Source organism: Pogoniulus pusillus, chromosome 9 (assembly GCF_015220805.1).
Source record: "Pogoniulus pusillus isolate bPogPus1 chromosome 9, bPogPus1.pri, whole genome shotgun sequence".
Classification (NCBI taxonomy): Eukaryota; Metazoa; Chordata; class Aves; order Piciformes; family Lybiidae; genus Pogoniulus; species Pogoniulus pusillus.
The window spans coordinates 3,652,346-3,677,025 of NC_087272.1; the positions used below are offsets into that span (position 1 = coordinate 3,652,346).

General features: G+C 49.6%; 1 protein-coding gene across 1 annotated transcript in view; it reads right to left on the reverse strand.

Annotated features, from left to right (window-relative positions):
* The window catches only part of UNC5C (unc-5 netrin receptor C), a 337,270-nt gene that overhangs the window by 85,676 nt on the left and 226,914 nt on the right, over positions 1-24,680 (reverse strand). The window contains exon 3 of the mRNA XM_064148354.1: positions 3,027-3,170. Within this exon, the coding sequence (XP_064004424.1) occupies positions 3,027-3,170 (144 nt within the window). The remainder of the gene's footprint in view (positions 1-3,026; positions 3,171-24,680) is intronic.

Here is a 24,680-nt window from a genome sequence, read left to right on the forward strand (position 1 = left end):
CCCTTAGGTTTTACCTGATCAATGACATCAGTCTTGTTACATAAAACTCAGGCTAAAACTTTTTATTGCACTTGGGTATATTTTTAGGCAAAGTAAAGCCTTCCCATCCCTCCCCTCCCTCTCTCCTTCTTTCCCTCCTTTCCTCTCTCCAGAAAAGTCAATTTTTTGAATTGAGCAGAAGAATTGCATCAAACTGTTAGAGAGAGTCCAGAGGAGGCCACCAAGATGCTCAGAGGGCTGCAGCAGCTCTGCTATGAGGATAGGCTGAGAGAGTTTGGCTCTGCAGCCTGGAGAAGAGAAGGCTTCCAGGAGACCTTGGAGTGGCCTTCCAGGATCTGAAGGGGGCTACAGGAAGGCTGGGGAGGGACTATTGACAAAGTCTGGTAATGACAGGAGGAGGAGGAATGGGTTTGAACTGGCAGAGGGGAGATTCAAAGTAGAAGTTATTAGGAAAGGGTTCTTTGCAGTGAGGGTGGTGAGACACTGGCACGAGTTGCCCAGAAAGGTTCTGGATCACAGAATCATGGAATGTGATCAAAGATCCATGATTCTGTGCTCCACAACCTCCCTGGAGGTGTTCTAGGCCAGGTTGGATGAGGCTTTGAGAAACCTGTTCTAGGTGGTGGACTCAATGTCAAAGGAAGTTGTTGGCAGAGAGAGTGATTGGCATTGGAATGGGCTGCCCAGGGAGGTGGTGGAGTTGCTGTGCCTGGAGGTGTTGAAGCCAAGCCTGGCTGGGGCACTTAGTGCCATGGTCTGGTTGATTGGGCAGGGCTGGGGGCTAGGTTGGACTGGATGAGCTTGGAGCTCTCTTCCAACCTGCTTGATTCTATGATCCTAAAAGCCTGGATGAGGCTCTTGGTGCCATAGTCTGGTTGATTGGCCAGGACTGGGTGCTAGGTTGGGCTGGATGAGCTTGGAGCTCCCTTCCAACCTGATTGATTCTATGATTCTATGCCCATGGCAGGGGGCTGGAACTGGATGATCCTTGAGGTCCCTTCCAAGCTAATTCTATGAAAACTTTTTAGTGACTCCTAGTGCTCCTGACAGGATGTGCCCAGAGTAAGTGAGAAATGTGTGAATAAATAGCAAATGTGTTTTAGCACTTTTGTGGGCCTCTATCTCTGACAAAGTCATTATATCTTTCCAGCTCCACCATGACATACAGTAGGTAGCCCTGAATTGCTGGCTAGCGAGGTAAAGTGAAAATTAATCCAAACAAATCTGCTAATTTAAGAGGATCATAGAATCAACCAGGCTGGAAAAGACCTCCAAGCTCATCTAGTCCAACCTAGCACCCAGCCCTGGCCAATCAACCAGACCATGGCACTAAGAGCCTCATCCAGGCTTTTAGGATCATAGAATCAAGCAGGTTGGAAGAGACCTCCAAGCTCAGCTAGCCCAACCTAGCACCCAGCCCTGGCCAATCAACCAGACCATGGCACTAAGTGCCTCAGCCAGGCTTGGCTTCAACACCTCCAGGCACAGCCACTCCACCACCTCCCTGGGCAGCCCATTCCAATGCCAATCACTCTCTCTGACAACAACTTCCTAACAACATCCAGCCTAGACCTCCCCTGGCACAACTTCACACTGTGTCCCCTTGTTCTACTGCTGGTTGCCTGGCAGCAGAGCCCAACCCCCAGTTAAAAGTGTACCAATTAACAGTGCAGACTGAATTGGTGATAGTCATGCAACTAACTATAGTTGCAGACAGAGCTGGAGAGATGAAGTCTTCTGCCTTTCAATTTTGGACATGTTTGACTTTCTGGATTAATAAATACTTCATGGGCCCTTCCTCCCTACCTTGCAACCCAGCCTCATGGCACACTGTGTAGCCATCAGAAGACTTATCAGGTGTTTTAAAGCTTACTAGCAAATAGCTGCCAGGAAAGACTGAATCATTTGAAGGCGAAGCTCTGAACACAGGTGAGTGCCAATATATCTAAGTCCAGAATTAAAAATCACAGAATCACAGAACAGTAGAGGTTGGAAGGGACCTCCAGAGATCATTGAGTCCAATCCCCCTACCAAAACCAGTATCACCCAGGGCAGTCCAAGCAGGAATGCATCCCAGTGGGGTTTGAAAGTCTCCAGAGAAGCCTCCACAACCTCTCTGGGCAGCCTGCTCCAGGGCTCTGAAGTTTCTCCTCATGTTGAGGTGAAACCTTCTCTGTTCCAGTTTGTATCCATTGCTCCTTGCCTTATTGCTGTGCACCACCCAAAAGAGATTGTCCCCCTCCACTTGACACCCACCCCTCAGGTGCTGACAGACATTGCTCAGATCCCCTCTCAGCCTTCCCTTCTCCAGCCTAAACAGCCCCAGGGCTCTCAGTCGGTCTTCACAGAGGAGACAGATGCTGAAGTCCCCCAGTCATCCTTGTGGCTCTTTGCTGGACTCTCTCCAGCAGGTCCCTGTCTCTCCTGAACTGAAGAGCCCAAAATTGGACACAATACCCAAGGTGTACTCTGCACTGGTTAGACCACACCTTGAGTGCTGTGTTCAGTTCTGGGCCCCCCAGTTTAGGAGGGACATTGAGATGCTTGAGCGTGTCCAGAGAAGGGCGACGAGGCTGGGGAGAGGCCTTGAGCACAGCCCTACGAGGAGAGGCTGAGGGAGCTGGGATTGGTTAGCCTGGAGAAGAGGAGGCTCAGGGCAGACCTTATTGCTGTCTACAACTACCTGAGGGGTGGTTGTGGCCAGGAGGAGGTTGCTCTCTTCTCTCAGGTGGCCAGCACCAGAACAAGAGGACACAGCCTCAGGCTGTGCCAGGGGAGATTTAGGCTGGAGGTGAGGAGAAAGTTCTTCCCTGAGAGAGTCATTGGACACTGGAATGGGCTGCCCGGGGAGGTGGTGGAGTCGCCGTCCCTGGAGCTGTTCAAGGCAGGACTGGACGTGGCACTTGGTGCCATGGTCTGGCCTTGAGCTCTGTGCTAAAGGGTTGGACTTGATGATCTGTGAGGTCTCTTCCAACCTTGGTGATACGGTGACACTGTAAGTCAGGAGAGAGAGGAAAGGCACTCACAGGCGATGCGGACGTAGGCTTTGCGGCTCTTGGTGGTGCCCGCGGAGCTCCAGGCGACACACTGGCACCAGTAGTCTTCGGGCCCGAAGAGCTCCTCCACTTGCTGGCGGGAAATCTCGATGCTCACCTCCCGGACAATCAGACCTGGCAGGGCACAAGTAACGCTAGTCAGTGTTAGGCTTACAGCTGGGTGCTACTTTGAGGCTAAGCGAGAAGAACTGGATGCTAGGCTGGAAAGGAGACGATGGTGATGGCTGCTGCACTCAGGGGCTTGCTGAGATGGGTAAGAACAAGAACACAAACACAGATAAGACAGTGAAAGACAGAGTCAGTGTGTGTGTGTCTGTTGTAGTTGGTGCCTGTGCTTTCTCCATGGGCTTCTTCTGTGTAACTAATCCTTCTGCTTTCTAACCTCCCTGGCGGATCCTCCAACCACACCTTGCACGTAAGGCACACTCTGGGGTAAGGTAGAGGGGTGGGGAGAAGGTGGCAGGGGGGTTGGGAGCTCCTCCTGGGGACTCTGGTTTCTGGCAGGGCTGTTGTGCTTCTGGGTTACCTTTAACTTGTATATTAATGTATATAGCTGCATATATTTATGCTCTATTGTAATGCTCTGCTTGTACATTGTGCCAAGCTATAAATAGGAAGCTTCATTCCATAACTCCCAGCTGGCTGAGTCTAGTCTGGGTGATTTCATAAGAGTGGGGGGGCAGGTAACTCCCAAACCATCACAAGGTAGAAAGAAAAAAGTGTATGTATGGACATCTGCTTGCAAAAGCTGTGAGACTTTGCTGCTCTCTACCAGATTTTACTCAGCTGTACAAAGCATAATAAAGATGTGAAGGGAAAACCCCAACACTTAGAATCAGTCAGGGTTGGAAGGGACCACAAGGATCAGCCAGTCCCAACCCCCCTGCCATGCCCAGGGACACCCTACCCTAGAGCAGGCTGCACACAGCCTCAGCCAGCCTGGCCTCAAACACCTCCCTGGGCAACCCAAGCCAGCCTCTCACCACTCTCCTGCTCAACAACTTCCTCCTCACCTCCAGCCTCACTCTCCCCACCTCCAGCTTTGCTCCATTCCCCCCAGTCCTGCCACTCCCTGACAGCCTAAAAAGTCCCTCCCCAGCTTTTTTGCAGGCTCCCTTCAGATCCTGGAAGGCCACAAGAATGTCACTTGGAAGCCTCCTCTTCTCCAGACTGCACAGCTCCAACTCTTTGAGTCTGTGCTCATAGGAAAGGTGCTCCTCATCCACATGCCCTTCTCTGGACCCTTGGAAGGGACCTAAGATGATCATCAAGTCTAACTCCTCTGACAGAGCAGGACCACACAATCTGGCACAGATCACAGAGGAACACATCCAGACAGGGCTTGAAAGGCTCCAGGGAAGGAGACTCCACAACCTCTCTGGGCAACCTGTGCCAGGGCTCTGGGACCCTTACAGCAAAGAAGTTTCCCCTTGTGTTGAGCTGGAACCTCCTGTGCTGCAGCTTACACCCACTGCTGCTTGTCCTATCCCAGGGAGCAGTGAGCAGAGCCTGTGCCCTGCTCCTGACCCCAGCCCTCAGACAGTTACAAGCATTTATCCAATCCCCTCTCAGTCTTCTCTTCTCCAGACTAAGCAGTCCCAGGTCCCTTAGCCTCTCCTCATCAGGCAGTGCTCCAGTCCCCTAATCATCCTTGTAGCTCTCTGCTGGACCTTCTCCAGCAGATCCTTGTCCCTCTTAAAGAGCCCAAAAGTGATTGCAGTATTCAAGATGAGGTCTCACCACATGCCCACATTTCCCACACACTGCTCTCTATTGGGAAACTGTTTTGCTTCTTCTAAGTGCAAGGAAACACTGTGGTGTCTCAGCCACCACTGCAAAGATCTCTGGTAATGTATCACAGTATCACAGTATCAACAAGGTTGGAAGAGACCTCACAGCTCATCAAGTCCAACCCTTTAGCACAGAGCTCAAGGCCAGACCATGGCACCAAGTGCCACGTCCAGTCCTGCCTTGAACAGCTCCAGGGACGGCGACTCCACCACCTCCCCGGGCAGCCCATTCCAGTGTCCAATGACTCTCTCAGGGAAGAACTTTCTCCTCACCTCCAGCCTAAATCTCCCCTGGCATAGCTTGAGGCTGTGTCCATTTGTTCTTGATCCTCTAACAACCACTGAGGTTCATACTGACACAACCCATTTCTCTGCTTCTAAATGCACTGCCTGGTCAAAATGCTCTTGATTCCAGCCAAGGCACTGAGTGAGAGTGGGACAGAGTGCTGATAGCTCTTGTCAGCATATTTAGGCTTTGATGCTGATGCCAAAGCGTTAATAAACTTCTAATGTGTGTCTGCCTGTAGAAAACACCATCACTGTTCCAAAAATGCACTCTTGCAAATCACCTTGAAGACAGAAATCCACACACAAATATTGTTTTGTGTGGTGAGACTGATTTTCTCCTTTTTCCATCCAGAATTGCCAGGAAACTCAACTGAAGGACCTTTGGATCGCAGCACGTAGAGTTCGTCCCCAGCACCAAACGCCAAAGGGCAGACCTGAGCCCACCGAGCTCTGCTACCCAAACCTCCTGCCACATGGCTTACAAAGTGAGCTTTAGAACATGAATGTTCCCAATTGTGCAGCACGACGCCTTCCTCGAGCCCTGGAAACTGGAGCTCCCCTTTGATTTGCTTCCAGCCTCACAGAGCCTCCATTCAGGGAGCCAACGATTAATGACTGTTTGTACACAGCTCTGCACTGCCGTTGAGGTTGGTCGTACCCAAAACTTGGTTCCAAACTTAGCAGCAGAAAGGAATTCATGCATGTAGTACCATAGACTTCCCTGGTGCAGTCCAGTGATGTGGCTTCTATCACCTCTCCAGATAACCTGAGCCACTGTTTCACCACCCTCATTGTAAAATCCCCTCCTTGTATCTAGCCTGAATTGAACCTCTTTATCATAGAATCCACCAGGTTGGAAGAGACTTCCAAGATTCTAATCTCTTTATCATAGAATCAAGCAGGTTAGAAGAGACCTCCAAGATTCTAATCTCTTTATCATAGAATCAAGCAGGTTGGAAGAGACCTCCAAGATTCTAATCTCTTTATCATAGCATCAACCAGGTTGGAAGAGACCTCCAGATGTTAACCTCTTTATCATAGAATCATAGAATCAACCAGGTTGGAAGAGACCTCCAAGATTCTAATCTCTTTATCATAGAATCAAGCAGGTTGGAAGAGACCTCCAAGATTCTAATCTCTTTATCATAGCATCAACCAGGTTGGAAGAGACCTCCAGATGTTAACCTCTTTATCATAGAATCATAGAATCAACCAGGTTGGAAGAGACCTCCAAGATTCTAATCTCTTTATCATAGAATCAAGCAGGTTGGAAGAGACCTCCAAGATTCTAACCTCTTTATCATAGCATCAACCAGGTTGGAAGAGTCCTCCAAGATTCTAATCTCTTTATCATAGAATCAAGCAGGTTAGAAGAGACCTCCAAGATTCTAATCTCTTTATCATAGAATCAAGCAGGTTGGAAGAGACCTCCAAGATTTTAACCTCTTTATCATAGCATCAACCAGGTTGGAAGAGACCTCCAAGATTCTAACCTCTTTATCATAGAATCATAGAATCAAACAGGTTGGAAGAAACCTCCAAGATTCTAACCTCTTTATCATAGAATCATAGAATCAACCAGGTTGGAAGAGACCTCCAAGATTCTAATCTCTTTATCATAGAATCAACCAGGTTGGAAGAGACCTCCAAGATTCTAACCTCTTTATCATAGCATCAACCAGGTTGGAAGAGACCTCCAGATGTTAACCTCTTTATCATAGAATCATAGAATCAACCAGGTTGGAGGAGACCTCCAAGATTCTAACCTCTTTATCATAGCATCAACCAGGTTGGAAGAGTCCTCCAAGATTCTAATCTCTTTATCATAGAATCAACCAGGTTGGAAGAGACCTCCAAGATTCTAATCACTTTATCATAGCATCAAGCAGGTTGGAAGAGACCTCCAAGATTCTAACCTCTTTATCATAGAATCAACCAGGTTGGAAGAGACCTCCAAGATTCTAACCTCTTTACATAGCATCAACCAGGTTGGAAGAGACCTCCAAGATTCTAACCTCTTTATCATAGCATCAAGCAGGTTGGAAGAGACCTCCAAGAGTCTAATCTCTTTATCATAGAATCACAGAATCAACCAGGTTGGAAAAGACCTCCAAGATTCTAACCTCTTTATCATTGAATCACAGAATCGAGCACGTTGGAAGAGACCTCCAAGCTCAGCCAGTCCAACCTAGCACCCAGCCCTGGCCAATCAACCAGACCATGGCACTAAGTGCCTCATCCAGGCTTTGCTTCAACATCTCCAGGCACAGCCACTCCACCACCTCCCTGGGCAGCCCATTCCAATGCCAATCACTCTCTGCCAACAACTTCCTCCTAACATCCAGCACAGACCTGCCCTGCCACAACTTGAGGCTGTGTCCCTTTGTTCTGTTGCTGCTTGCCTGGCAGAAGAGACTGACTCCACCTGGCAGATTTTCTGGTCATAGAATCAACCAGGTTGGAAGAGACCTCCAAGCTCATCCAGCCCAACCCCACCTGGCTACAGCCTCCCTTCAGGTAGTTGTAGACAGCATTGAGGTCACCTCTGAGCCTCCTCTTCTCCAGGCTAGACGATAGGTTCCTTTTTATTTCATTATCCTTGACATCTTTAGCCATTGAATAATCAGCTTTGGGGAGAACATTTAACAGCTTTTCTTCTTGAAATGGAATACTCAAAACATGGCAACTGTACTCCAAAGAATGGAAATAAAACTAGAGCCCAGGCATTTGAAACACAGTGAACTCTGTGTTACAAAGCTGTTCTGCTTTGATGAGCTAATTTGACTCCAAAAGGGGTCTGACTGATGGCTTTTGTCCTGTTGAGAGGGAGCTGGGATGTTTAGCCTGGAGAAGAGGAGGCTCAGGGGTGACCTTATTGCTGTCTACAACTACCTGAGGGGAGGTTGTGGCCAGGAGGAGGTTGCTCTCTTCTCTCAGGTGGCCAGCATCAGAACAAGAGGACACAGCCTCAAGCTGTGCCAGGGGAGATTTAGGCTGGAGGTGAGGAGAAAGTTCTTCCCTGAGAGAGTCATTGGACACTGGAATGGGCTGCCCGGGGAGGTGGTGGAGTCGCCGTCCCTGGAGCTGTTCAAGGCAGGACTGGACGTGGCACTTGGTGCCATGGTCTGGCCTTGAGCTCTGTGCTAAAGGGTTGGACTTGATGATCTGTGAGGTCTCTTCCAACCCTGATGATACTGTGATGAGGAGGGTGGGAAGGAAGCATGCACATCACATGCATAAAATTGGTCATGTTTTACCCATTGCAACTGCTGCTGGCCTATAGATGACTTCAGCTCATCCCCTGTCTAAAGGCAGTAGCCCAGGGAGCCTTTGAAGATTACAATCTTATGTTTTTATAATAAGGCTGATTAGGACAGAGCTTGAGGGAGCAGTGAACTTTGGTACCCGAGGGCTAAACCAAGCAGTGTTGTAATAATATTACTGGTGAATAGTGATTATGAAATAGTCTTAATGTGGGGGAGGCAAATGCTGTTCTCCAGTACTCTACTGGTGAGACAAACCCATACAATAAGCAGCCTCTGCAGAATGCATCAGCAAAAGTTGTTATCTCTGACTTCTGAGATGCTTCCTAATTGAATATAACAAGCCACTTCAGCTAATGGCTTTTCAGACAGCCATGAAGTACTGATAGGTTTTAGGTGATTCACACTAATCTAACCTTGTATCTTTGAGTAACACCAACAGTTTGTGCCATGAGGGAAGGAGATGCACAGCTTCTTTACACACCAAAGAGATGCTTCCTCTTTTTGATTACAAGTGAAAAAAGACAACTTTGCTCTTCATCTCCAAGGTAAAGTAATTCTCCTAGAGTTCAAAGTGTACCAAAACAGTTGGTGACACCACAGGATCATAGAATCAACCAGGTTGGAAGAGACCTCCAAGCTCATCCAGTCCAACCTAGCACCCAGCCCTAACCAGTCAACTAGACCATGGCACTAAGTGCCTCAAAGGACATATACAGTTCAAACTCAAAGCATAATTCAACCACTCTTTCCCACTCATTCATTGGCACCACACTGCACAAACAGCCCCACTGGCTTAGGAAAGTCATCTCACCAGCTAAAGTGCACCTAGTTTCTGGGACAAGAACAAAGGGATGTGCTTCCCTTCTTGTGCCAACTCACAGTTCGATCCCTTCTACTAACACACTTCATAGATTCAACCAGGCTGCAAGAGACCTCCAAGCTCAGCCAGCCCAACCTAGCACCCAGCCCTGGCCAATCAACCAGACCATGGCACTAAGTGCCCCAGCCAGGCTTGGCTTCAACACCTCCAGGCACGGCCACTCCACCACCTCCCTGAGCAGCCCACTCCATCCAATGCCAACCACTCTCTCTGCCAACAACTTCCTCCTATCATCCAGCCTAGACCTCCCCTGGCACAGCTTGAGACTGTGTCCCCTTGTTCTGTTGCTGCTTGGCTGGCAGAAGAGCCCAACCCCACCTGGCTACAGCCTCCCTTCAGGTAGTTGTAGACTTCAACTTAATCCCTAACAAAAAAAACCCTTTCTAGGCAAAAATTTAAGTCACTTTATGAAATGAGTTCCTATATTTTGCCTAAATACATTGAGGACAAAACAGATTAAGATAGTAGCAATACGTGGCACTTGGTGCCATGGTCTGGCCTTGAGCTCTGTGCTAAAGGGTTGGACTTGATCTGTGAGGTCTCTTCCAACCTTGGTGATACTGTGAGACTGTGATACTGTGATATAACCTAACTGGTACTGGCTAAGTAACAAAATGTCACCCTATCATAGACAGCAGCTCCTTTACCTTACCTTCTTTATTAGAAATATAGTGATTTTTTTTCAGTCTAGGTCCTCACATGGCTAAGATATGCAGCAGGTAAAGATGTGCAGCAGGTAAAGATGTGCAGCAGGTAAAGATGTGCAGCAAAAATGTTTTCTCACAAAACACAGAATCACAGAATCATAGAATCAGTCAGGATTGGAAGGGACCACAAGGAGCAGCCAGTTCCAAACCCCCTGCCATGGGCAGGGACACCTACCCTAGAGCAGGCTGCCCACAGCCTCAGCCAGCCTGGCCTTAAACACCTCCAGCCATGGGGCCTCAACCACCTCCCTGGGCAACCCATGCCAGCCTCTCACCACTCTCATGCTCAACAACTTCCTCCCCACCTCCAGCTTTGCTCCATTCCCCCTATTCCTGTCATTCCCTGACAGCCTCAAAAGTCCCTCCCCAGCTTTTTTGGAGGCCCCCTTCAAATACTGGAAGGCCACAAGAAGGTCACTTGGGAGCCTCCTCTTGTCCACACTGAGCAGCCCCAACTCTTTCAGTCTGTCATAGAATCATAGAATCAAGCAGGTTGGAAGAGACCTCCAAGATCATCCAGTCTGACCTAGCACCCAGCCCTAGCCAGTCAACCAGACCATGGCACTAAGTGCCTCATCCAGGCTTGGCTTCAACACCTCCAGGAATGGTGACTCTGATCATCCTCGTGGCCCTTCTCTGGACATGCCCCAGCACAAGCCCTATAAGGAGAGGCTGAGGGAGCTGGGATTGTTTAGCCTGGAGAAGAGGAGGCTCAGGGGTGACCTTATTGCTGTCTACAACTACCTGAGGGGAGGTTGTGGCCAGGAGGAGGTTGCTCTCTTCTCTCAGGTGGCCAGCACCAGAACAAGAGGACACAGCCTCAGGCTGTGCCAGGGGAAATTTAGGCTGGAGGTGAGGAGAAAGTTTTTCACTGAGAGAGTCATTGGACACTGGAATGGGCTGCCCGGGGAGGTGGTGGAGTCGCCGTCCCTGGAGCTGTTCAAGGCAGGACTGGACGTGGCACTTGGTGCCATGGTCTGGCCTTGGGCTCTGTGCTAAAGGGTTGGACTTGATGATCTGTGAGGTCTCTTCCAACCCTGATGATACTGTGATACTGTGATACTGTGATCTCCACATCCCCCTTGCAATAGGGGCTTCAGAAGCCCCTCCTACAGAACACCTGAGTAACCTGCGCATTTTCAGACTTAATGCAGCCACACAGCAGTGGCACAATCCACAAAGAGTGAGGACAGTCTTATTTCAAAGAAATGAAACAACAAATGCACCTGAAGGGAGACAACAGAAACGCAGGCAGCCAGAACGCTTGACAGCTCCCTCCTAACGCACCTAAATCAATACAGAGCATCACTGTGCTGTTTCTAACTGCACTCTCCCTGTGATGATTAGCTAGAATATGACAGGGAAAAGCATTTGCTTGCACTGTCCAAACTGGATTTGCATTCAACAAAGGCAGGACTGTTTCTGTAGCCTCCTGCAGTCCATTTGGATCTTGCGTTGGAAGACAAACGCATGCAGATATTGAGCCTAATTAGCACCACCCTGTTCCTGGCAACCACATTGTGAAGAGAGAAACTTTAAACCACAGAAAATACAAGCAATTTAAGGCAATTCTCCCAAAGAAACCACCACTGTACCTTAAGATTGCTCACTGAAAATCCCACAGGGCATTAAAAAGACATCCCCAGCTCCCAGGGCTCTTTTTTGCCAGTGTTTCTTCTCTGATCTCGGTGAGGAACTGCAGCACTCCCTAAAGAGCTTTACCACTTGAGTGCAAGGAAGTAAAAAGTCTCAGGAAAAAAACCAAAACCACAAATATTTGCCCTGTGGAGAGGGACCTGGGAGTGCTGGTGGCTAACAAGTTCCCCATGGCACAGCAATGTGCCCTTGTGGCTGGGAAGGCCAATGGGATCCTGGGGTGTATTAGGCAGAGTGTGTCCAGCAGATCAAGGGAGGTTCTCCTCCCCCTCTACTCTGCCCTGCTCAGACCTCATCTTGAAATCTGGGTTCAGTTTTGGGCTCCTCAGTTGCAGAGGGACAGGGATCTGCTGGAGAGGGTCCAGCAGAGGGCTACGAGGATGGTTTGGCGACAGGAGGGCATGGCTGGTAAAGAGAAGCTGAGAGCCCTGGGGCTGCTTAGTCTGGAGAAGAGAAGACTGAGAGGGGATTGGATCACTGTTTATAACTGAGGGCTGGGGGTCAGGAGAGGGGGACAGGCTCTGCTCACTGCTCCCTGGGATAGGACAAGCAGCAATGGGTGGAAGCTGCAGCACAGGAGGTTCCAGCTCAACACAAAGGGGAATTTCTTTCCTGGAAGGGTCCCAGAGCCCTGGCACAGGCTGCCCAGAGAGGTTGTGGAGTCTCCTTCTCTGGAGCCTTTCAAGGCCTGTCTGGATGTGTTCCTCTGTGATCTATGTTAGATAGGATTGTCCTGCTCTGGCAGGGGGGTTGGACTGGATGATCTCCGTGGGTCCCTTCCAGCCCCTAATACCCTGTGATATTTCCTGTCCTGTCTGAGCCTTAAGTACAGATCCAGATCTGCTGGGTTATATATATATATATTTTTGGTCATATATATATGGTTATATGCTGGGTGGTTGTGGCCAGGAGGAGGTTGCTCTCTTCTCTCAGGTGGCCAGCACCAGAACGAGAGGACACAGCCTCAGGCTGCACCAGGGGAGATTTAGGCTGGAGGTGAGGAGAAAGTTCTTCCCTGAGAGAGTCATTGGACACTGGAATGGGCTGCCCGGGGAGGTGGTGGAGTCACCGTCCCTGGAGCTGTTCAAGGCAGGACTGGACGTGGCACTTGGTGCCATGGTCTGGCCTTGAGCTCTGTGCTAAAGGGTTGGACTTGATGATCTGTGAGGTCTCTTCCAACCCTGGTGATACTGTGATACTGTGATATATGTCACAGAGATTGCCCAAGGTTGAGGCTGCTTACATATAGAGATCCTTCAGATTTAATACACTACCTAAACATGGCACAACATAAAAACATTACATGGGCAGAGCCTCCCTAATGTGAGACTCAAAACCTTGTAGCCATTAGAGGACTAGATAAAGCTCCTAATAACATAAGATACCCTTAGATACTTTAGATAAGGTCTAAGATAGCCTTGTCCCCCAGCAGCTTTCTGTCCAGTTGAGGACAGAGTATAGATTCCAAGAAGGCTGAGGGGGGTTTGGCATAATGAATCTGCAATGATGTCCCTGTCCCATGATGAATTAAACAGGCTCTCCATCAATGACAATCTGTGCAGGTTCACTTGGGTAACATGCAGGATTAGTTCTTTCAGCAAAATAAATGTATTGCTGAAACTAATACCACTTAGGCTGTGAAAAGGAGTAGGAAGGAAGCAGAACTTCCCTTGTTTTCTGTAGTTGCATGTCAGTGAGGATGGAGAGAGGCAGAGGGTGGAGGGAGCCTTGCTCAGCCTGCCTACTGCTAATATATGCAGCCAAATGAGCACAGGGGAGAGGCTGGTATAGATCAGCATAAAATTGCTACCCCTCCTGGAGCAAAAAGAAGCATGAAGAGGGAATTGTGTTTCATAGGCATGGTCTTTTGTTATAAGCTGTATCCTAGAAACCCAGGCAAGCAGAGGCAGCCTCATTCACAGGGTCCCCAGGCAGTTAACTCAGCTGGCTCCACGAGCCCTGAGGTAAATTATCTGGTCTTCAGAGGCAGAACTGTTATCTTTTTTAATGGATGCAAATGTGATCTAATTGGGTGGCATCATGGCAGATTATTAGTGACTGCAATTGTAAGTTATGGAATCCATATTGCCCCTGCCAAAGCGACTGACACGTTTCCTAATGATTTTCATCACTGCAGAGTTGGCAATCAGACTCACTTCTTTGCAGGCTGGAAGAAAAATGTCTTACAAGGTTCTTCTCAAGAGAGATGTTGAGGTACTGGAACATATCCAGAGAAGGGCAATGAAGCTGGTCAGGGGCCTGGAACACAAACCCTATGAGGAGAGGCTGAGGGAGCTGGGGGTGTGCAGCCTGCAGCAGAGGAGGCTCAGGGCAGAGCTCATTGCTGTCTACAGCTGCCTGCAGGGAGACTGTTCTCAGAAGGTCAAACTTCAGTGAGCAAAGCCAAGGATGAAGATATTTCTACTTGCTGATAGTCCAGAATCACAGACTCACAGAAGCTTAGAGGTTGGAAGGGAGCTCCAGAGATCAACCAGTCCAACCCCCTTGCCAAAGCAGGATCACCCAGGGTAGCCCAAACAGGAATGCATCCAGGTGGGGTTTGAAGGTCTCCAGAGAAGGAGACTCCACAATCTCTCTGGGCAGCCTGTTCCAGTGCTCTGTCACCCTCACTGTAAAGAAGTTTCTTCTCAAATTGAGGTGAAACCTTCTGTGTTCCAGTTGGTACCCATTGCTCCTTGCCTTTCTAATGTGCACCACCAGAAAGAGCTTGGCCTCCTCCACTTGACACCCACCCCTCAGATATTTGTACACATTGATCAGATCTCCTCTCAGTCTTCACTTCTGCAGACTACACAGCCCCTGGGCTCTCAGTTTCTTTTCATAGAGGAGATGCTCAAGTCCCCCTAATCATCCTCATGGCTCTTTGTTGGACTCTCTCCAGCAGGTCCCTGTCTCTCCTGAACTGGGAAGCCCATAACTGGATGCAGTATTCCAGGTGCAGTCTCATGATATGGTCTAGTTGACTGCATAGGGCTGGGTGCTAGGTTGGACTGGCTGAGCTTGGAGGTCTCTTCCAACCCAGTTGATTCTGCAATTCTATGATTCTATGAAATGAAGCGCCCTAGACTTGCTGGATGCTCTTTCTAATGCACCCCAGGCTGCCAATGGCTCTCGTGGCCACAAGGGCACATTGCTGGCCCATGCAGAACTTGCTGCCCACCAGCACTCCAAGGGCTTTCTCCAGGGAGCTGCTTTCCAGCAGGGCAGCCCCAACCTGTGCTGGTTCCTGTTGTTATTTCTCCCCAGATGGAGGACCCTGCACTTGTCCTCATTTAACTTCATGACGTTTGCCTTCATCCAGCACCCAGCCAGTCCAGATCTCATTGGATTCCCTCTCCCCCCCATCCCCACTTTTGTATCATCAGCAAACTTGCTGAGGGTACACACGATGCCCTCATCATCATCATCATCCTCAGCCCTGACCTAGCTGATTTAATTGGTCATCACAGGTGGTATAAACAACTCGTTTTGAAGCAGCAGGCTGATCACTTCACTTGGACAAACAAACTCTTTATAAAGGCAATAATCAAATCACTACTATGGCAGAACTGGTTGTTATTTACCACCTTGCAGAGATGGCTCCCTCACACTCAGAGAGTTATCCTGCTCAAATCTATCAGAGCACTGAAACTATGGAATTGGATGTTCAGAAAATTAATAAAGAGGCTATACCCATGAAGGATGGCTGCAAAGATTAAAGCTCTTGCTGAGAAAAATGCACTCTGTGCATTCTAATGGATCAGAGATGATTGCATAACAACACACTTTGCCTATAGCTGATTTTCTACACAGAGTACCTGTAATCTTCACAGGAGATGGATAGACACAGAGATATGCAGAGATCATTTAGAAGAGCAAACAGCTTTAACACCCAGCAATCCGTCACACCGGGAGAGCCTGCACCTGGTTTTGCCTCAGCACTGCTGTTCCATAAATTGTGGCTGGTGATGGGAAATGGCTGCATGAAGATCACAATTTCACACAGCATCACAGTATCATCAGGGTTGGAAGAGACCTCACAGATCATCAAGTCCAACCCTTTAGCACAGAGCTCAAGGCCAGACCATGGCACCAAGTGCCACGTCCAGTCCTGCCTTGAACAGCTCCAGGGACGGCGACTCCACCACCTCCCCGGGCAGCCCATTCCAGTGTCCAATGACTCTCTCAGGGAAGAACTTTCTCCTCACCTCCAGCCTAAATCTCCCCTGGCACAGCCTGAGGCTGTGTCCTCTTGTTCTGGTGCTGGCCACCTGAGAGAAGAAAGCAACCTCCTCCTGGCCACAACCTCCCCTCAGGTAGTTGTAGACAGCAATAAGGTCTGCCCTGAGCCTCCTCTTCTCCAGGCTAACCAATCCCAGCTCCCTCAGCCTCTCCTCGTAGGGCTGTGCTCAAGGCCTCTCCCCAGCCTCGTCGCCCTTCTCTGGACACGCTCAAGCATCTCAATGTCCCTCCTAAACTGGGGGGCCCAGAACTGAACACAGCACTCAAGGTGTGGTCTAACCAGTGCAGAGTACAGGGGCAGAATGACCTCCCTGCTCCTGCTGGCCACACCATTCCTGATGCAGGCCAGGATGCCACTGGCTCTCTTGGCCACCTGGGCACACTGCTGGCTCATGTTCAGGTGGGTATCAATCAGCACCCCCAGATCCCTCTCTGTCTGGCTGCTCTCAGCCACTCCGACCCCAGCCTATATCTCTGCATGGGGTTGTTGTGGCCAAAGTGCAGCACCAGCACTTGGAGCTATTGAAGCCATCCCCTTGGACTCTGCCCATCTGTCCAGGGGGTCAAGGTCCCGCTGCAGAGCCCTTCTGCCCTCCAACCCAGCCACATCTGCCCCAGCTTGGTGTCATCTGCAAACTTGCTGATGACTGACTCCATGCCCAGCAAATATTACAGTGTCTCACAACCACAGAAGGTTAGGGGCTGGAAGGGACCTCGAAAGATCATCTGGCCCAACCCTGCTGCTGAGCAGGATCGCCTAGAGCTGGAAGTCAGTCTGGGTCATGCACTTTGGCCATAATAACCCCCAGCAGCCCTACAGGCTGAGGCAGGAGCTGCTGGAGAGCTGTCTGGGGGTGTTGGTGGGCAGCCAGCTGAACATGAGCCAGCAGTGTGCCCAAGAAGGCCAACAGCATCCTGGCCTGGATCAGCAGTGGTGTGAGCAGCAGGAGGAGGGAGGTGCTCATGTCCCTGCACTCAGCACTGGTGAGACCACACATTGAGTCCTGTGTCCAGTTTGGGTCACCACAGTACAGGAGGGACACTGAGGTGCTGGAGCAGTGCAGAGAAGGGCAATGAGGCTGGGGAGAGGTCTGGCAAACATGGCCTGTGAGGAGCAGCTGAGGGAGCTGGGGGTGTTCAGTCTGGAGAAGAGGAGGCTGAGAGGGGACCTTATTGCCCTCTACAGCTACCTAAAAGGAGGTTGCAGTGAGGCTGGAGCTGGTCTCTTCTCCCCAGTTACTAAGGACAGGACAAGAGGAAATGGCCTCAAGCTGCATCAGGGCAGGTTTAGGTTGGCTGTTGGGAGGAAGTTCTTTCCTGAGCAGGTGGTCAGGCACTGGCACAGGCTGCCCAGGGAGGTGGTGGAGTCGCCATCCCTGGAGGTGTTTAAAAGCAGAGTGGCTGTGGTGCTTGAGGCTGTGGTCTGGTGCTGAAGGCTGCTGGGATGAAGGTTGGACTGGGTGATGCTGGTGGTGCTTTCCAACCACAGCAATTCACAGTGCTGAGATGTTGTGCTGAGGGATTTGGTTTAGTCAAGGACTTGTTAGTGTGAAACTGATGATTGGACTTCATGAGCTTGAAGGGCTTTGCCAATCTGAGAGATTCTGTGATTTAGCTGAAATACTTAAGCTAATATGTTAGCTTAAATATTTCAGCTACAGGCTTCCAGCTATTTTTTTGCTCTCCTCAGGGCTTTAGGAAACAGAAGCATTCTTAAATTATTACAGATGAAGGTGACAGCCTAATAAAGTCTAGTTTGCCTTAAACCTCAGCTTATGTCTGCATTGCCTTGCATCAGCTAGCTATGCTATCTAACTACCAGCAAAACATCACAGCTCTCCCAACTACTTCTTAAACTGATTCACACCAAAAAAAAAAAATTACAAAGGGCTCTCTTCAGAGAGATTTCACTTTGAACTGGAATTAAAGAACATACATTCTGTCTGGCTTTTATTTTGCTTGAGTGAAAAAAAGGGGCTGGTTTGTTCTTCTCCTATTAACACTTGAAGGACTAAATTGTGTTAAGATCTAGAGAAGATTTAAAATCTGAGTTCTTGGATGCTGGTGAAAAGCAAACTGCATGTCCTGATCCTTGCTGGCATGGTAGGGGTGGGCAAGGCTTTGTGGAGACCTTGGAGTGGCCTTCCAGTGTCTGAAGGGGGCCTACAGGAGGGAATATTTACAAGGTCTTGCACTGACAGGACAAGGATTAATGGGTTTAAAGTGGCAGAGGGGAGATTTAGACTGGATGTTATGAAGAAGGTCTTTGTAGTGAGGGTAGTGAGACACTGGCACAGGTTGCCCAGGGAGGTTGTGGAGCACAGAATCACCCAATGTGATCAAAGATCACATTGGGTGATTCTGTGCTCCACAACCTCCCTGGAGGTGTTCAAGTCCAGGTTGGATGAGACCTTGAGCAACCTGTTCTAGTGGGAGGTGTCCCTGCCTATGGGGTGGGGGGGTTGGAACTGGATGAACTTTAAGGTCCCTTCCAACCTAAACCATTCTATGATGCTATGATTCTACTTCCTCCCCTGGCCACCCTTCCTCCCCCAACTGCTTTATATAAGCCTTGAAATATTGCCATTTAATACTGCAGACCAGCATTGGGTTGGTTGCTCTCAGCCTACAAACAGCACAAAGGAAAGCACACTCCCTCAATCCATTTTTCTCTGTTTAATGAGGGCTATTTTCTGGTCAAAGGCATTTCTTGCTAACAAGTGCACACTGCTCCAAAACATGTTGTTCTTTTCTACACAGAAAACCTGCTCCTAATGCTGCTGCTTGCTTTTTTCCCCCTGTGTAAAAGCATAGCAGGACTGCTGTGGCTGTTGTTGGAGCTACATTTCACAGTACCCCAGTATCACCAAGGTTGGAAGAGACCTCACAGCTCATCAAGTCCAACCCTTTAGCACAGAGCTCAAGGCCAGACCATGGCACCAAGTGCCACGTCCAGTCCTGCCTTGAACAGCTCCAGGGACGGCGACTCCACCACCTCCCCGGGCAGCCCATTCCAGTGTCCAATGACTCTCTCAGGGAAGAACTTTCTCCTCACCTCCAGCCTAAATCTCCCCTGGCACAGCCTGAGGCTGTGTCCTCTTGTTCTGGTGCTGGCCACCTGAGAGAAGAGAGCAACCTCCTCCTGGCCACAACCTCCCCTCAGGTAGTTGTAGACAGCAATAAGGTCTCCCCTGAGCCTCCTCTTCTCCAGGCTAACCAATCCCAGCTCCCTCAGCCTCTCCCCGTAGGGCTTGTGCTAGATTTGGAGCAGAGAAACTCAGAAGTGGAAGAGTACTGGAGTCTCTGAGTGGAGAGGTGAACATTCCAGGGATAGACCATAAAATGGCAACACTGGATAAGGAGAATTTCATTGGAGCATCAAAAGCTTATCTCTGGAAGCACAGCTTGGATCTTCCCTCTTTGCTGCTTCTGCTACACCTGCTGTTATCTTCCCCCACTGCTGTTTTGAGTGCTGCTTTGCTGCTTGTCAGGGACTGAGATAAGCAACATGTCCCCAGCACCCCAGAAAAAAACTTGTTCTGAGCTGAATTTCTGAGAAGCGCTAAGCAAGAATCCTGTTTGTACTCACTGTCCCCAAAATCCCCTCCTGCAGGAGCTCAAAACCCCAGGAGCTCCCCAGTATACAATATGTTAGGAGGAAGTTGTTGTCAGAGTGATTGGCATTGGAATGGGCTGCCCAGGGAGGTGGTGGAGTCACTGTCCCTGGAGGTGTTGAAGCCAAGCCTGGCTGGGGCACTTAGTGCCATGGTCTGGTTGCTTGGCCAGGGCTGGGTGCTAGGTTGGGCTGGCTGAGCTTGGAGCTCTCTTCCAACCTGCTTGATTCTATGATTCTGTGGAGAAATAACGACCACTCTGATGTGCTCCCAAACTCAGGCATGTGCACTGGATCACATCTTTGAGAAGGAAATCGATACCAAATACACATCCTATGGAATTTTGACTTTGCAATTCACCTTATGCAGCAGAATCACAGAATCATAGAATCAAGCAGGTTGGAAGAGGCCTCCAAGCTCATCCAGTCCAACCTAGCACCCAGCCCTGTCCAGTCCACCAGACCATGGCACTAAGAGCCTCATCCAGGCTTTTAAGATCATAGAATCAACTAAGTTGGAAGAGAACTCCAAGCTCATCCAGTCCAACCTAGCACCCAGTCCTGGCCAATCAATCAGACCATGGCACTAAGAGCCTCATCCAGACTTTTAGGATCATAGAATCAACCAAGTTGGAAGAGAGCTCCAAGATCATCCAGTCCAACCTAGCACCCAGCCCTGTCCAGTCCACCAGACCATGGCACTAAGTGCCTCGTCCAGGCTATGCTTCAACACCTCCAGGGACAGTGATTCCACCACCTCCCTGGGCAGCCCATTCCAATGCCAATCACTCTCTCTGTGAGGCCACATCACTTGAACTTTTCTTTTGCCTGCAGTGCTTCAGAGCAAGTTAGTTGATTCTATCATTCTGTGATTCTGTCTTGCACTTAAAGCTGCAGTTGAGACTTCACAAAGAAAATCTGTGCACTTTTTATCTCTGGTTCACAGGACTTAAATGCTCTTTCTAATGATCTGGCCCTTCAGCAGTGGGTAGTGCTTCCCCAGTCCCACAGCTTAGCACTCATGCAAAACTGAAGCTCCTTTTAGAGCCTACAGATGAATTTCAATGTGCAGGCAGAAAAAAAAACCAACAACAAGAAGAAGAAGAAGAAGGAGGAATAATGATTGCTTAGCACCTCCCCAGAAGAAGCCAGGGAAATTATGGAAAGAAGAAAGAAATTAAAAAGAAGTCTATTGAACTTCAAACATCTGGAAAGCCAACTGAGAGCATCTGCATTTTGCATAGCATGTTTATGCTGCCTTTGAATGGAAGGGAGGAGGGGAAGTGGTGGGGGCAGAGAAATGAACAAGACAGGGATGTGTGTGTGATTATTTCTGTGGAAGTACACACCAAGGTGTTTATGGCATTGACTTCCTGACACACACATATATTCTACAAGCTCTATCTGCCTGTGTGCTTGGTTATCACAGCCACTCTGGGAAGTCTGGAAAGTCACAGAATCATAGAATTGACCAGGTTGGAAGAGAGCTCCAAGCTCAGCCAGTCCAACCTAGCACCCAGCCCTGCCCAAGCAACCAGACCATGGCACTAAGTGCCTCATCCAGGCTTGGCTTCAACACCTCCAGCCACACAGAGTCCACCACCTCTCTGGGCAGCCCATTCCAATGCCAATCACTCTCTCTGCCAGGAACTTCCTAACAACATCCAGCCTAGACCTCCCCTGGCACAGCTTCACACTGTGTCCCCTTCTTCTGTTGCTGCTTGCCTGGCAGCAGAGCCCAACCCCACCTGGCTACAGCCTCCCTTCAGGCAGCTGCAGACAGCAATGAGCTCTGCCCTGAGCCTCCTCTGCTGCAGGCTGCACACCCCCAGCTCCCTCAGCCTCTCCTCACAGGGCTCTGCTCCAGGATGTGAGCAATTTGCTCTGCAGATCCATGAAAATAAATGACCTCTGTCATTATATAAGTCAGTAAATGCTGCCATCAATATCTCTGTAAGTTTGGCTGCCTCTTTTTTGTTTCACTTTTGTGTTTTTTTTTCCTGGGCACCCACTCTGACTAAATTCCACCTTAGTGGAATAGCAAAAGGATTAAAACTAACCCCTAAAGCAAGCCTGATACAGTTCCAGGCATTGTTATTCTTCAGGCTTGGCAATCCTTGCTCCTCTTCCGAGGAGGGCAGGGCAATCTGCTCAGATGCAGTCTCAGCACTCATTACAAAGACATCATAACAGAAGTCACTGGGAAGCCAAAAGCAGCAATTAAACAACCAAGATCCTCTCTAAAATCAAAACCTGGGAGCAAAAAATAGAAGAGGCTCTGTGGGCTTAAATATCAGCATTCAGGGGGAAGAAGGAACACAGACAATCTGACAACAGACTCAGTTTCTGCTCTCACACTTAAAATACCAAGAGGGATGAGAAACTATGAGGAATTGTGAAAGGTATTCCATGAAGACCCAGTGTATGTGAACCTGCAGGTGACTGGCAGTCCTGCTGGTACCTGTCACATCACACTGCTCATTTATGCACAAATCAGGAATGCAGGGGACTGTCTACAAGAACACAGGCAAGGAACCCACAGAGGTAGCACAAATTCAGAGAATCATAGAATCAACCAGTTTGGAAGAGACCTCCAAGCTCAGCCAGCCCAACCTAGCACCCAGCCCTGGCCAACCAACCAGACCATGGCACTAAGTGCCCCAGCCAGGCTTGGCTTCAACACCTTCAGGCACAGCCACTCCACCACCTCCCTGGGCAGCCCATTCCAATGCCAATCACTCTCTCTGACAACAACTTCCTCCTAACATCCTGCCTAGACCTCCCCTGGCACAACTTCACACTGTGTCCCCTTCTTCTGTTGCTGCTTGCCTGGCAGCAGAGCCCAACCCCACCTGGCTACAGCCTCCCTGCAGGGAGCTGCAGACAGCAATGAGCTCTGCCCTGAGCCTCCTCTGCTGCAGGCTGCACACCCCCAGCTCCCTCAGCCTCTCCTCACAGGGCTGTGCTCCAGGCCCCTCCCCAGCTTTGTCACCCTGCTCTGGACACCTTCCAGCACCTGAACATCTCTCTTGAATTGAGGAGCCCAGAACTGAACACAGCACTCAAGGTGTGGCCTCACCAGTGCTGAGCTTGTATCCTTGCTTGGGATTGTGCTGACCCAGGTGCAGGACCTTACACTTGGCCTTGTTGAATGCCATGAGGTTGGCCTGGGCACACCTCTGCAGCCTGCCCAGGTCCCTCTGGATGGATACCTGCCCTGTAACAAGTTGACTGTGCCACACAGCTTGGTGCCAGCTGCACACTTGCTGAGGGTGCACTGATCTCTCTGTCCATGTCACTGCCAAAGATGTTAACCAGCACTGGTGCCAGCACTGACCCCTGAGGGACACCACTTGGCACTGGTCTCCAGGTGGACATTGTGCCCTTGGTCACCACTCTCTGAGTGCCACCATCCAGCCAGTTCCTCACCCAGCAGTGCTCCACCCAGCCAGTCTGTGTCCAGTTTGGTGCCCAGGGTGTCCTGTGGGACAGAGCCAAATGCCTCACTCAGGGCCAGGTAGATGCTGTGAGTTGCCCTTCCCTTGTCCACTGTTGCTGTGACTTCATCATAAAAAGCCACTCAATTTGTCAGGCATGATTTGCCCTTGGTGAAGCCATTGCTGGGCACCACCAATCACCTCTGCTTTGTTTTCCAGCTGCCTTAGCAAAGCCTTCAGGATGATCTGCTCCATGACCTTGCCAGGCACAGAGGTGAGACTGCCTGGCCTGTCCTTCCTGGGCTCATCCCTTTTTCCCTTCTTGAGGATGGGTGCTATGTTTGCCCTCTTCCAGTCATTCTCATGCTCAATTAAATGGAAACCCCCTACATTTACAGGATGCAGATGTTTCTGTGCTTGTATTGCCTGGGTGCTACTGACTGCTGCACTTCCATGGGACAGGACATACCACCTTGGCTCACAGTATCACAGCATCATCAGGATTGGAAGAGACCTCACAGATAATCAAGCCCAACCCTTTACCACAGAGCTCAAGGCTCTGCTCCTTTCTGCCATTCCTGTATCCAATAAAAACAGCTGATTTCCATTTAGGCCAGGGGATGTAAGGTGGAGACTAACTTCTGGGACTCCCTCCCAAACCAACCTGACATTGAATAGCCTTTCAGGCACCCAGACCACCCTTGCTGTGGGGGCTTCAGATCCCACAGAAGGCAGTTGGTTCCAAAGGAGCCATGGGACTTGGAAAGAGTGAAAAGCCATGGTGGGTGGGTGGGTGGGTGGACTGATGTCTGAAGATGGCTTTTGGAGAACTAATGGGATTCCAAGTGTGCAACAAAGAATTTAATCAAGGAGAAGCCTGGAGGGAGATAAAGTGTAGGCTGGAATATTCAGAACAGTATCCTCAGATGCTTCAGATGAATGCAATAAGCATCCATATCCCTCTTATTATTACTTTAAATAACTTTATTTCCTGTCTCAGATTTGCTTTTCTAGAGGCCCACAGGAAACCTCCAGGACAATTAGACAAACAGCTGCAGCTACCAAGTCAGTGTTTCAGTAAGAAATGAATAAACATCCTAAAGCTTTTATCTTTTGGTCCCAAAGCACATAGCAGAGGTAAATAACATAGACTTTGAGTGATTTGCATGGATATACATGGTGAATCCATGGAAGATTTGGAATAGAGTCATAGAATCATAGAATCAACCAGGTTGGAAGAGACCTCCAAGATCATCCAGTCCAACCTAGCACCCAGCCCTAGCCAATCAACCAGACCATGGCACTAAGTGCCCCAGCCAGGCTTGGCTTCAACACCTCCAGGCACAGCAACTCCACCACCTCCCTGGGCAGCCCATTCCAATGCCAATCACTCTCTCTGACAACAACTTCCTCCTAACATCCAGCCTAGACCTCCCCTGGCACAGCTTGAGACTGTGTCCCCTTGCTCTGTTGCTGCTTGCCCAGGAGAAGAGCCCAACCCCCACCTGGCTACAATGTCCCTTCAAGCAGTTGTAGACAGCAATGAGGTAAATGACTCTTCCCACAGGTCTGCTGCTGCTCAGAGGAAGTGCATGAGTAGGATTAACTTGCAGGAAAAGCAGCTCCCTCTGGGCCTCCCTGTTAGCATCTCTGAACAGCCTGAAGGATAGAGCAAATGGCAAGGCTGGAAGAGCTCATCTCAGTCAGCTCAGCAGAACGAGAGCAGAGGCTCTGGCAGGTCTGCA